Below are 13,789 nucleotides of genomic sequence, written 5' to 3'. Positions count from 1 at the left end.
GTCTACAAAAGCTTTATTCGATGGCTGAATCTAAGAGTTCTGCTCACGTCAACAGCATCAGCCAATAGCTTTATTTAGACTGGTGGGAGAAACTATAGACACTGATTCCCCCGAGCAAGCAGAGTAATCACATGTAGTATTTTGCTGCCAGGAATAGCAGAGCATCATATGTTCACCAAGGCGCCGAGATTACAGTTATAGTTAGCTTTTCTTAGCAGGCAACTATAGAAAGGTGACATTTCTCCTGCTGGCACTGCTTGAAGAGTTTAGTTACTTCAGAGTTCCTTCATAAATAAATGTGTTGAATGGTTATTGGAAAACAGCAGGGGTGTGGCACCAGCTGGGGACATGAGTGGCACTGCTATCTCAAATTTGAATGGCCCTTTTTAATGCCCCGCCAAAGGGAGAAAAAGGATATGATTCACTGGGAATAATAGCTCTTAATGTTTCAGTGCTTTTATACACATCTTACTGCTCCCTAGCTCCTGTACTTTTCTAAATGTGAACATAAAACTAAGGACGTGTAAGATGTTATTTTTGCCCTACTAGACACCACTGGTTAAAAACAATGGCGTTATTCCCCAAACCACACCATAAAAAGACGGATTGTTTCCATGTACAACAGAGTCAGAGCGTCTCTTACAGACCAGGAAATATCACTGAAGAAAGCAAATGCACGCGTCTTTGTTTTTGCAATACTGCCACACTGGACTGACAGCTTATCTGGTTAAGAAATGTTTGTGAACAGACTGACAAACAACAAGCACAGAATAGCCATTAAACACCTTTAAGCCGTGTATCATTTGTTGCATGGTGAGCCTGATGTATGTAAGCCGTGCAAAATTGCCCCACTGCCACGCTTGCCACTAAAACATTGGATTAGTGACTGGATGCGTTACCTCAGTAACATAAAGCATCTCCCGAGGGAGAGGTCAGAAGGTCATCCTCGTGGTGCTTTCTTTCACTTTTAGAGGTATTTCTTTCTTTTACTCTTGTCTTGATCAAGAAAGTAGTGGGGGGGGGTTTCTCATGCTTCTTTTGTTCCAATTGAAATATATATACATATATATATATGTATATATATGCTCATCTCTTTTCACTCTCTGTGTTTATACACCACTCTGTATTTAATCATTAGTATTCTTAATCTCTGGCTCCCTCTCCCACAGTGTGTCTTCTGTCCTGTCTCCCCCCCCCCACCCCAGCTGGTTGTGGCAGATGGCTGACCCTCCTTGAACCTAATTCTGCTGGGGTTTCTTCCTGTTAAGAGGGAGATTTTCCTTCCCACTTTTGCCAAGTGCTTGCTCATAGGGGGCTGTCTGATTGTTAGGGTTTTCACTGTACTGTTGTAGAGACAACCTGAGTTGACTGTTACTGTGATTTGTGTCATATAAATAAAATTTAATTGAATATTGAATACAAACTTTCGCTTTGCTAGAAAGTCCAACAAGGACATCCAACAGGAGAAAGGCTGTTCCAATTAAATAATTAATTAATATCATTTTAAGATGAAATGTTAATTTGACTGGAAGCCAATAAAGAGAAGGAAGAATAGGGGTGATGTGCTTGTTAGTAATCTATCTGCTGCTTTCTAGACCAATTAAAGATGGGTTTATGGGCTCACGGGTTGTGGAGGCAGGAGGTCTGTACACAATTCTATTTTTCAACCAGTTTCCAAGTGGTTGGTTTTGCATTTACTTCTGATAGAATTGGAGCCACAGACTGGTTCTTGATCTGTTCATGTGCCAGCCTACTGAAACAACCCTGTTATTGGCCCTGGAAAACAGAAGTGAGTGTTGCAAGGTTCCCACTATGCATTTACATGATAGTGGTGCACTGAGTACAGGAAGAATTCACTGGATATCTGATCAGACTAAAAATACACACTTTGCGTTTCACCCTTTGTCATGAGATTCTCTCAAACTGATTTAATTCGGCCCTAATGCAAACACTGTTAATAAAGGAAAGACGGCTTCACTAGTTTGACGTGTTGTTTTATCTTATTGATTTATTTCTACGATAAAGGTCACATCACCTTTGTAAGAATCAGCAATGGATTCTGCTTTGGGTGGGATTTCCTTGAGAAGTGGGTGGGAAGATACACATAGCTGGAAGCGATAAAGCACTTTACGATCTTCGCGCACGGGGCGGGCTTTCCATTCATCCAAGTTGGGGGTGTGCAACACTCACTCGCAGACTATCGAAGATATTTTAGTTTGTGTGCTCCGCGAGTGACCGCAGGGAGGTGAAGCACAGCAGTATTTACCCCTCCTCCAGCTCCCATTACTCCAGCCTTCACACTGCGAGGGGCTTTAAACCACATTTGATCGACAGAAGGGATTTTTGTTTGGTTTTTCTCTACTTAAAAAAAAAAGGAGAAAGTGGTCATGAGATGCGATTAATTTCTGGCGAAGGAAAAAAGCAAGAACTTCACGAGACCTGTTGGCGATGATGAATTACTCAAAGGCGCAAATGGTGAGTAAGCCTATCGACGACTTTTTCGTAGCCCACCCACTCGTGTTCGTTACAGTAACAAAGCAAAATGGGACAAATGTGGACTTTACTATGATAATTTACGCTTTTTAAAGCTCCCCCTGTCATTCCCCGTGAGGGCAACAAGTTTGAAGCACTAAAGTGAGCTTTATGTGAAGTTAAATTTCATCCATGTGCCCAATAAAAACGACGAAACCCGTTGTGAAATAACCCACTCCGAGGTCCTTTTCGTGTCTAAGGACCCTTAAACAAATTCCGACTATTGAACTTGTAAATGAGAGAGATATTTGGCCCCATGTAAAAATGTGTTTTAATAGAAATGTATGCTTTTTGTGTTTGTTTATTCAACTGTTTATTCAACTTTATCGCCCTTTAATGAACTCTCTGATGTCCACTCATTATCAAAGATAGTCTACCGTAACTTGAAGAAAAAAAAAACATGATTAATATCTGGTATTTAATTATGTTTAATTTGCCTCTGCAGACATTTTTGACCATGTTTATTGTTCTGGAGTAGGCCACCTAATTACTGCTGGGTATTAAAACATGTTAATCACATCATACACACTTTTTGATCTTGTTTTTTAAAAGATATTAAGATTTCTCATTAAAGTTCTGCCATTGGTGATTTGTGTTTTTCTCCTCAGTCCAACTTATCAGAGGTTGGAAGTTCAGCTGGGTGTTCACAGTCCCTTCCAGCCGGTGTGAAGCTGGAGGTGGTGATGGAGCATCTGCAGAAACAACAAGAAGCAAAGCTGGAGATGAGCCTGCAGGAGAAGCAGCTTCTTCACGCTCAGCTCCTGTTTGCTCAACAAGCTGCAAGAGCCTCAGCCTCAAGACCAGAGTCTACATTGTTTGAAAGGGCAGATGGACAGAGCAATCCAGCACTCCAGCGGGCCTTGAATAATCATCTGAGCGGAGTGGATCCAGAAGCAGAGGAGGACAGAAACTCAGAAGATGAGGAAAAGGAGATGTTGACCTCTCAGGAGAACAACGAGGAGGAAGACATGGGCGAGGAAGAGGATGAGGAGGAGGAAGAGAACAATTCTCATCAACAAGCGAAGAAGCCCCGACTCCAGCATATATCGCATTTTCCCTTCCAGCCTTATTCTACATCTCCATCAGCGGCTGTGAAGCAAATGTCTGAATCTCCACCTTCAGGAAAAAAACAAGAGCACACGGAGAAGAATCTGACGTCACCAGTGGGTCATCATGCCTTCACGTCAGCGAATGGCTTTGCTGACTGGGGCTTTGATGACTCAGTGAAACGGGTAAGATTGTAATAGATTGCTCTCTGAAAGAGAGAAAATGCACATCTGTAATTGTTATTTTGTGTGTATACGTATGTTCTGCCTTAATTGTTGACCTTCCTCACTGCTGTTTGGTTTCCCTCCTGATGCACGGCAAGGAAGGTGCGCTTTTTTTGGCCAGATGTCCATCTTAATTACTTTCCAGGCCAGAAATCTTTCTCTGCCATACATCAGATCATGGCTCAGACGTTTGAAAACACCTTCTGGCCACTGGCTGAGCTAAACGATCATGGCTGTGCACCAGTTCTAACTTCAAAGTCCACTTCAGGGCTAATAATGTGGACTTGAAATGAGAGCAGATCAGTCAGATTTTCTTTAAATGTAGCCATGGATTGAATTTAAATTGCAACTGTATGAATCCAGTGTCCAGCTGTTGTCTTTTAGTGCTCATAAGAATTAAGGATTTTCCCCTTCTAGTTGGGGAGCAAGCTGATTGGTTCATCTCTACGTGAAAAAGGGCCCCCACGTCAATATAATGCACTGATTAATGAGGGCTGTAGGTGCAGGGACAGCTGGGTTGTGGCTCACCATGCAAACTGCTAACCATAAAATTTACTTGCAGTTGTTTCACAGGAGAAGAATGGTCCTTTTGATACCATTACCCAGAGTTTTACACATTATTCAGAGGCTTTTTTTTTTCTTCCTCTCTGTCTGATTTTTGGTTTAAGTCAAATGTGGAAGTATAAACATCCAGGCCTGAATGTTACTGTAGTCTTGCAGATGGCTTTGCATAACTGAGGCGTTGCTGGGCAACACTAAATGGCAGTTTAATTTCACAGAAAATAATCAATACATTATACGGCCACTGCAGTGACAATGTGTTTCCTTTTCACAGGCCAGCAAGCCAAGCCTGGAGTAATAAAGAACATTTTGTTTTAGTTTAAGCGCAGTAATGAGAGACTGTGGTGGAAAGGCTTAATTGTGTGTGTGTGTCTCTGTTAAATGGTTTACTTTCTGTTTTTCTTTTGCTGAAAAGTCAGAAACATCTCACAGCCCAAATCTAAAATTAGAGTGAACTTGTGCAAGGCCTTTGCTGTGACTCAGATCTGTGAGGATCTTTGTAAGTTGTCAGATTAACTGGAGAAAGTATTCTTTGTTATATTTAATTATATTTGGATTTACTTGATGAAAAGTCTTTTAGTCTGCTTTCTATTTTTGTTGGCAGTAATATTGATTCTTAGCAGGGGTGTAAATATAATGAGTAACCACACTGAGCTAGAAATCTTTTTTTCTTTGTCTAAGAAATAGGTGTTTGCTTTGTTTTGTTTTTTTTATTTGTTTTTTGCAGCTGAAACTCAAAGTGGAACTTGTGTTTAGTGGTTTCCTATCAGGCTTTCTTATCCAACAACCATGTTAACAAGTCCACAAGCTTGAAATAGGCTCTTTTGCAAGTTAATCGGTGGCTGGTTGAAATAGCTGCTCTTTTCACCTTACGATTGTGCCGTGCTCTGCGGCGTCTTTATCTTCTTTTTCTTTAGTTCAATTCATTACCGAAATATCTTTGAAAATCTTGACATGCGTTTCAAGCCTCATCACGCCAGACAGCCATTGTTCGCTCCTTATATGCAGTCTCACTGTAAGCCTTTAAATGTAGCTTGGGTGGGGATAAAGAGCCCCTGTTCATTCAAGCTTGCAGCACAGCGAGGAGCCAGATAAATGATCTTGACTTCCTGGGGGGATTAAAGGGCCAATAATTTGATTCGGCTAAAAAAAAAATGTGGGACCCCCTGTCGCTGCATTGAGATTTGGAGAGGGGTGAGTTTTCACTTTTGCCCTGTTGGAGAAACTGAATGATTTTAATGAAGCTCATTATAGAGGGCAGTCGGTTAGTATTAACATTTCACTATTTTAATGTCAGCCTTGATTTCTGTCACGACTGGTTGACAAGAGAGACTTTTACTTTGAAGTAATACGCATTTAAATTTAATTGAATTTAAATATATTGAAAAAAATCACATAAATAAAACTTGCCTCTTTAACAAAACAAAAGAACCCTTTTTTCCCGACCTACATACTGAATACTATCAGGACTCCCAGGCCGGGATGTGTGAAAGCTCTGTGAGCAATTAACTGAAAGCTCTTTGTTAACAGATCCACAGTAGGTCTCACTTGCTCATCAATAAGGAAGGGGGGAGGGTTTTATTTCGATTTGATGCTGAAAAGACCGGGATGTTTGTCTGCCTTCAATAGTGTTTCTGCTGAAGGCGTAAAAGTCCTTGATTAGAAATTCTAAGGCCAATCTGTTGGATGTGTCAACAGCTTGGTAACCTCTGGGACGAGTCTGACCAGTTTACCCGCAAGAAACTGGAAATAGTTAGCCAGAGCACAAGCTGGTTTTTATAAGAGTTTGTTACAGTGATTTCCTACCAAGATGAGGGTCATCACAGTGGAAATTTGAGGTGCATGCTTTGTGAAAGCGCTGCTAATACTAAGAATAGCTCAATATTTAAATTGTATGTTGGTGTATGTAATAGATATACTGTCAAGGAGGTTGGTATAAGATTTAAAGGATGGAAATGATTAGCTAAAAGTCATGGATAGATGGTTGAAAGAGCTGGATGCAATGTTTTGATGACTAGTTAATGGATAAAAGTTGGAAAAGCTGATGCCTCGTGTGCATATAAAAGCTGGTAAGCTCAATAGAAGTAATGGATTTGTGGTTAAATCAAAGTTTCAATAGAATACAAACAACTGAAGCTATTAAACTGTGACTAATATGACAGTGTCTAGTCTTACAGAGTTATCAGTAGTGAAATGAAAGTCCAGTTTTAAGTTGTGTAATTAACGTTAGTGATGCTGTGGAGCTGACGTCAAAGAGAAGCACTGCGGTTCACTTTCAGCCTGCTGTTGATATGCGTTGGTATCTGCAGTTTGCCTTTCTGTTTTTACTGTAAACACAAGGACGGTTACAGCTGGAGCGAAAGCCAAATGATAATCGCCTCTCAACTGGCTAATCAGAGAAACAAAGGCTTATATGTTATGGCTTTTAGACTCAAGGCTGATATTATTACCATACCAAACATTTAGTGAATAGGTATGTGTTTATGAAGGCAAAATGATACAGTTAAACACAAAATATCAAGTAAAAGCCTAAATGCAAAAAAGACAAAACAAGCCTGTTATTTTGATTAATCACAAGCATAAGAATGGAAGGTTTTTGATGCGGTTAAATACAAAAACATGTTATGATGTTTTGTTGTCTAAACGACTCCTCCTTGTTTTAATATAAAACATGTTAATATAAAACACAAGCGCGAACCAAATGGCACACGCCCGCAAGAATTGACAGAAGGCAAGGCTGCGATGGCTTTTCATAAGCTGCATATAGAAATGGATTTGTAATTTCTTTAGGGAGGGAAAAAAAACATAATTAATGTCACATTAAAGGGTTTTACTTACTTGCACTACCATGCTACACTCAGTGCATATTAGTGGGATAACAAGCTCAGCAGGCCTTTCCACTCAGCTGCACTCAGGCTGCCCTCCACTCACATTTGCAACCTTTGCTATGTTGAGGAGGTGGTGGAGGAATAACATGTCACATTAATCTTCCAGTACAGCACGGCTCATTTAATTGATCTCCGTTGTATTTGTCATGGCCCAGTCAGATATTTACAGTAATCATGTGTTTACCAGAGGACAGTCTAATGGTGTACTTGGGAGTACTCCAAGTATCTCACTTAGAAAAACAGCAACACCAGTGTTTGAATTAATGACCTGTTTTTATTATTACGTCACTATAGAATTTAGTACTCATTAAGCAGAATAACGACTTTTACCCTGCAGCAGCTAGTTGGAAATGATTTTCTTAATGTGTCTTTCTGTCATTGCGTGAACAGAGAGGAAGTGCCATGTGGGCCGAGGAGACTGACGGCATTAAAATAAGAGGAGAACCATCTCGGGACTTTGCCAAGGTGCGTATATGTGGTAGAAGTAAACATGTCAAATAACTGAAGAAACTACAGACTAACAGTTTATTGCCCTGTTTCCTTTGTGTGCGTGTGTGCGTGTGTGTGTGTGTGTGTGTGTTATCTTCTAGCTTTATGAACTGGATAATGACCCACAACGGAAGGAGTTTCTCGACGAACTCTTCGTCTTTATGCAGAAACGAGGTAAGGTTCAAAACCTTTAATTCAATGTAAGTCATCTTAAATTGCTGGTCTTTTTAGTACATACAGTTAGAGAAAATCCACCTGAACGACAAGTGCATTAAAAACTGGAATATGATTATTTGGTGCCGTTTTTTCAGTATTATAGCACTTGAAAAATAAATCCTGACTTAAAACCAAAAGTTAAATTAATTTTAACATTTAAAGAACCCTCCATTACAAAAACTGATAATGAGGTGGCAGAAAAATTGCCTTTTTTCTCTTTGAAATTAAGATCATTTTTAATTAGCTTTTTTGTTCTTTCTTTAAAGGTTTTCAGAGTGTTGCCCTGCTAAGTTGTATAGATTACCCTCACTAACTTGTGATGCACACCCAGTCATTATGTTCTGGAAGCAGGCCTGAAATATGACAAAAACGACTTGGTTCAGAAAAGAGAAACAAGGGTTTCCTCTAATGATGGAGGTAGTCACTGTTATGCCAAGTGAAGGCTTACTATCTCCTGATTTGAAGTCACATTTTTACAATTTGGCTGATGTATTATTGGGTTTTGGGGGGGTTTTGTCGATATTTGGACAAGGCAGTTTTGGGTGCAAAGTTTGCGTCCTAAAACTGACTATCAGCTAACTAAGGTAAGTACCATTAATATAGAGACTAACTCTTACAATTAAACTCACCAAAAACAGGAGCAAAGACCTCCTGGACATTTTGTTAATGTAAGTAACTGTAGTGCAAGACATTATACTGAAAATACTTTGAAAGCGACCAAGACCACAAATACAGTCAGTCAACATTTTGGCTCTAATAGAATCAGAGAATCTAAGCAGGTACTGTTATCATACATGGGGAAGTTAAGTGTAGAAACCCAGACTGAGGTTGTAACCCTGCCTATTTCTGCTGCAAACCATGTGTTTTACCACAAGAGTCTAGACAGTTTGAGTCTCTTTTTCAGCACTTCTGCATCTTCATCCCTGGATTTAGCCGCTTGGTTAAAGACTTTCATACAGATTGGGATTTGTTTCCACAAATCCCAAGATTGGGATTTGTTGTTTGTGGAAACAAATCCAAGAAGAAGTGCAACATGTTCACTAATCTTCACTTATGTGGGGCAAGGTCATTGCCATGCAAAATGTGCATGTGTGCCTGTGTTCATCTTAAGCACAAAGTAATCTGATTTCTACAACTGCTTTTTAGCCGGCTTCATTAATTGGCTTTTCTCCAAATCGGGACTGGAAGGGTCAGTTTAGTCACTGTGACCTGCTGACGCTGTTGACTCTAACATAGCCCCTCCCCTTGCACTTAGATCAATGCATCAACAAAGCTGCTGTTGTGGAATTATCCCCACCCCCACCACCTCACATCTGAAACTAGCTTCATTTGACAACTCTATCTGCGCAGATTAAACATGCTAAGCCACATTATCTAACTCTGACCTAAGGGCCTCAGTTGTGCAGCTCAGAAGATGCTCGTGTCCTCCGCTTCTGCCTCACGTTGTTCACAAGACCCATTCTTGTTTAGCAACAACTTTTCAGAGTTGCAAAAGAGTGGAAACCGCTACATTTCAATGCATTTTGTTATTTATCCAGGAACTCCTGTGAATCGCATCCCCATCATGGCAAAACAGGTGCTGGACTTGTACAAGCTTTACAAGCTTGTGACAGAGAAAGGAGGCCTGGTGGAGGTTATTAACAAGAAGATCTGGAGGGAGATCACCAAAGGCCTCAGTCTCCCCACATCAATCACCAGTGCGGCCTTCACCTTACGCACTCAGTAGGTGTCTCTCAGGAGTTTTGGCAGATTTTTTCTTTTTTTTTTAATCATATGATCAACAGTTGGCTTGCTAAATGATTATATTGGTTAGACTATAAATTACTCCAAAAATGCTGAATATATTTTCAAGAGCGAGCACATATTTGTGACTCTGTTATTTTAAAAATGATGAAATGTAATCATTCTCTGAACACCATAATGCTGCAAGAACATAACTATAATTTGCGTAAATTAAACCTTTGCTCACTTTGTCTCTGACTAGCTGATCTAGATATGCATTTTTATGGTTTGCAAAGTCTGTAATTTAAAAAGATAACAGTCTGCAGAGTCTTATGCTTGTGGCTTTGTAGGTCTTCACAGGAGGCTTTTGCAGGCAGTCAGCTAGAAAGAAAAGTAGTGGGGGGGGGGTGCGGGGGGGGTGAGGCTGAAAATTGCATTCATGGCAATACATCATGTAGCTGTTGAAGCATTTCACAGAAAAACAGAAGCTTTGTTGTTAAGGTGGTATTTAAGCAAACAGAGGGATTTATCCTGTGGATATCTCCACAGAATATAATACCAGTTCATCCAGCATTCATTAAGATGTGGACTGGGTGGCTGACCAACATTACTACCACAGGAACAGCCACACCTTTGCTAGAATCTCCATGTTTTAGCTCATTTGTTGGCAAAAATGTGGACTTCCAGTAACTGCTCCCTAAAGAACCATACAATTAATAGATCTTAGCATTTTGTAGATATAGACTTGAAAAGGGAACCATCTGCTTTATCCTTCATATTTGCAAATAATTAAAAATGTTTTTGTGGAAAATGGATGGAAAACCCGTGAAACTTTTCCCCTGCAGGTATATGAAGTATCTGTATCCTTTTGAGTGCGAGAAGAAAGGCCTGAGCTCTCCAGGTGAGCTACAGGCGGCCATTGATAGCAACCGCAGAGAAGGACGGCGTCCCAGCTACACCAGTAGTCTGTACCGCTACTCCCCCTCCCCGGGCTCTGCTCCACATGCATTCCTGTCTTCACCCAATATGCAGAGCGCTCCGACCACGCACAATGGCCTCAATACCTCCGCTAGTCCGCGTTTAAAGAGAAGCATAGGTACGCCGCATTGTTTTCTTTTCTAAAATGATCATATTTTTACCACAGATACAATCTAAGCCTCTTTATAGTTTTTGGGTCATAGGCAAGCCCTGCAATGCAAATTTAGCACACTGATAATTTTTTTTTTCTAGTAATCATGAATCGTGAAAAATAAATATATAATTTTTCAAACTTCTTATGAACATAATAATTTCTTCATCTTTTTCTTTGTTTCCAATCAGATGAGTCCCCCATCCGTGTTGTACCCCAGCTGCCCATGGCTCTGGCACTGGGGCAGCAACAGCAGCAGCTGGCACAAGCTGCCACATTTGAGCATCTTAGAGAGAGGTTGGAGCAAGGAGCAGGTGGATCTGTAGCTGACAGCCCAGAGAAGAAAATGATGCGCCTCGCTGAGGAGCAGCAGCGCCTCATGCAGCAGGCACTTCAACAAAACCTCCTGGCTATGGCCTCTCACTTTACCCCCATGAACCTCAAACTTGGCAACGGTGAGTTTGCTTCAACTTTGACCTCTGTCATCGCTGAACATCATAGCATGCTTATTCTGGGACCGACCCTTCACTGGAATTTTTGTTTTTCCTCTGACAGAAAGCAAACACGATCTGTCGCTGAATATCTCCACTAATGGAGCGGCCAGTATCAGCGTGTCTGTGGAGGTCAACGGCACTGTTTACTCAGGTGAGTTATGAAACCTGTAAAGGAAGCGTGCTTTCTTTGGTACGTGACACTAATGTAGAGGAACAAGTGCACGTGGTGATGAAGTTAATTAATATCTAGGCAATGAGCCACATGTGGAATAGGAAGTGTTGATCTAGATATCAACGAACAGATTCAGATACCAATGGTAGAAATTTACCAGTTAAGGCATTTTATTAAAATCATGTCAGAATTCCTAAAAATCTTAGTTTTTACTGTGTACTAGCTAACAACCTGTACTTCTATAGTCATGATATCAACATATTCCACGTCGGAATAAGTTACAAAAAAAAGACAATGCAGAGACCAATTTTTGTTGCCATTCTTTGTAAATAAAACAAAAACTACAGTCTTTTCATGCAGCTCAGGCTGTGTAATACTCAAAGAAAAGGCAAAAAATCCACATGCCACATCTCAGACAGGACAATTGGGAGTCTCAACAAATGAGGCCGTTTGTCTGTGAGCTAAAGCTTGGCTGAAACTAGGTCATGTAACAGGACAATGATCTCAAGCACAGCAGCAAACATAGTGGCTGAAAAACAAAAGAATCAAGGTGTTGCAATGGTCCAGTCAAAGTCCAGACCTCCACCCACTGTGGCGGGACCTTAAGTGAGCTGTGCATAAACGAATGCCTGCAATGAATAACGATGTGAGACACTTGAACTTATTACTGCTAAAGGTTGTTCTACAAGCTAGTGAATCACGAGGCGTACTCTGTTTTTTAGACTCCTGTAAAAACTTTCTTTTTCAATTGCCCTTTGCACAGTGAGTTCTTTGTAACTGACACAGTCATTAATGCCGTTGTCTTCTTTAGGAAAACTGTTTGCCCAGAAGTCGGCTGCTTCTGTGTCGTCACAGAATGTAACTCCAGCAGGAACAAGTGGTTTCAGCGCTTTTTCCTCCGCACAAAGTTCCACCTCCTCATCTCCCACCTCCTCAAAGGGACCAAATTAAAATCACTGGCTTTTTAATCTGTCCGGAGCATAATGATTACACAGTGCACCACACCATTTACTTCTCTTGTCAGACAAGAACTTGATGAACTCCATGGATTCTCTGCCACAACACAGGAAACCTATTACTTTAATAGTGTAATGTCAACATTTTTGACCTCTATCCTCAAGCTTATTTTAATATAGTTTCAGTTTACCTTAGTGCCTGTTAGAAGAAGACTTTTCAAACATGGTAGCTTTCTGGTATAAAGGGCTACAGGTTTGTCCGGAAGTATCGTTAATGCAAAATAATTGCTACAGCTCTTTGAACTTCAGCTACGTTTGTAGGTGTAAAAGCCGTTTCGTAGCTGCCTTTTCCATCAGTAGAACAATGTGGTTGCCAAAGAGCAGCTAGCGAAGACCAAAAAGCCTTAGTTCAGTGTCATAGCTACTTGAAGCCATTTTGTATTCCTCTTGGTAAGATTTCAGTTTACCTCGAGCAAAAGTTTTTACTTTGTGTAACTGCTTTCATGGAAAATGTAGGGCATCAGTTTCCACAGAAATATCGCAACTCCTAAAGAATCAGAGGGAATTTCAGGGGAGATGTTTATTCATTTTTGCTTTATTGTTATTTATTCATTTGGCGAGGCCTCAAAATGACAGAACATTTATTTCAAGTAACTCCAAGGCAACATGAGAGGCGATGTTTCTGCTGGGAGTTGTATGCAGAAAGTGACACATTTACCTCAGTTGACTTCCCATGGTGGCAAGTTTCTCAGGCTACTTTCTTCTGGACTCAGGAATGTCCTCTGGACTCACTGTTATCTTATATGTATGTCTTGTCATATTGCTGTTTTATATTAGTGTAAATGCAGAGAATGTATCATTAATGACCTCAACGTGAACACTGAAACGGTGCTACCTCAGTCCTCAGTGAAATATGCAGTGCTTAATGCCGCATGTGTTCATTTGTTGAAATAAACTGTAAATGGACAATCACGTACACACGATCGCAAACAAATGCCACTGTGAAATTAAAAAAATAAGATTAAAAAAAGACTGGCTTTCAGCTCTGTTGGATTAACATGTTTCCTGTAAATGTAGGGATGAGGAATAAAATAAATCTTGTGTGCTGTAAAAATACCGTTTTCTTTCTTTGCACTTCGAACATGTCTTCAGAGTTTTGACACAGAGGCTAGTCTCTGATTTCACATAGCATGTAGTTTTATAATTTTTGAAAAAAAAATGTTCATTACAATGCATTTCAAGTTTTAAAAGAGAAAACTGACTTTTCACTGAGTTTCAGCTCATCTTGTAGCTTTCAGAGCCCATGTCTTATTTTAGTTCTCATCACTCTCATATAGTTTGTTTTTTGTTTGGGTTTTT

The 13,789-nt window shown here is 40.3% G+C and overlaps 1 protein-coding gene across 1 annotated transcript; it reads left to right on the top strand.

The window, feature by feature from the left end:
- The first annotated feature begins 1,622 nt into the window (after window positions 1–1,622).
- arid3b (AT-rich interactive domain 3B) lies at window positions 1,623–13,544 on the top strand. Its single transcript, XM_003443966.4, has 9 exons — window positions 1,623–2,475; window positions 3,141–3,764; window positions 7,643–7,717; window positions 7,843–7,915; window positions 9,496–9,679; window positions 10,525–10,775; window positions 11,000–11,263; window positions 11,364–11,453; window positions 12,286–13,544. The coding sequence occupies exons 1-9, from the start codon at window positions 2,449–2,451 to the stop codon at window positions 12,423–12,425; spliced, it is 1,728 nt and encodes a 575-aa protein (XP_003444014.2). The 5' UTR covers window positions 1,623–2,448; the 3' UTR covers window positions 12,426–13,544.
- The last annotated feature ends 245 nt before the right edge of the window (window positions 13,545–13,789 follow it).

Source organism: Oreochromis niloticus, linkage group LG7 (assembly GCF_001858045.2).
Source record: "Oreochromis niloticus isolate F11D_XX linkage group LG7, O_niloticus_UMD_NMBU, whole genome shotgun sequence".
NCBI classification, from domain to species: domain Eukaryota; kingdom Metazoa; phylum Chordata; class Actinopteri; order Cichliformes; family Cichlidae; genus Oreochromis; species Oreochromis niloticus.
This window is presented reverse-complemented; position numbering and strand designations above follow the sequence as displayed.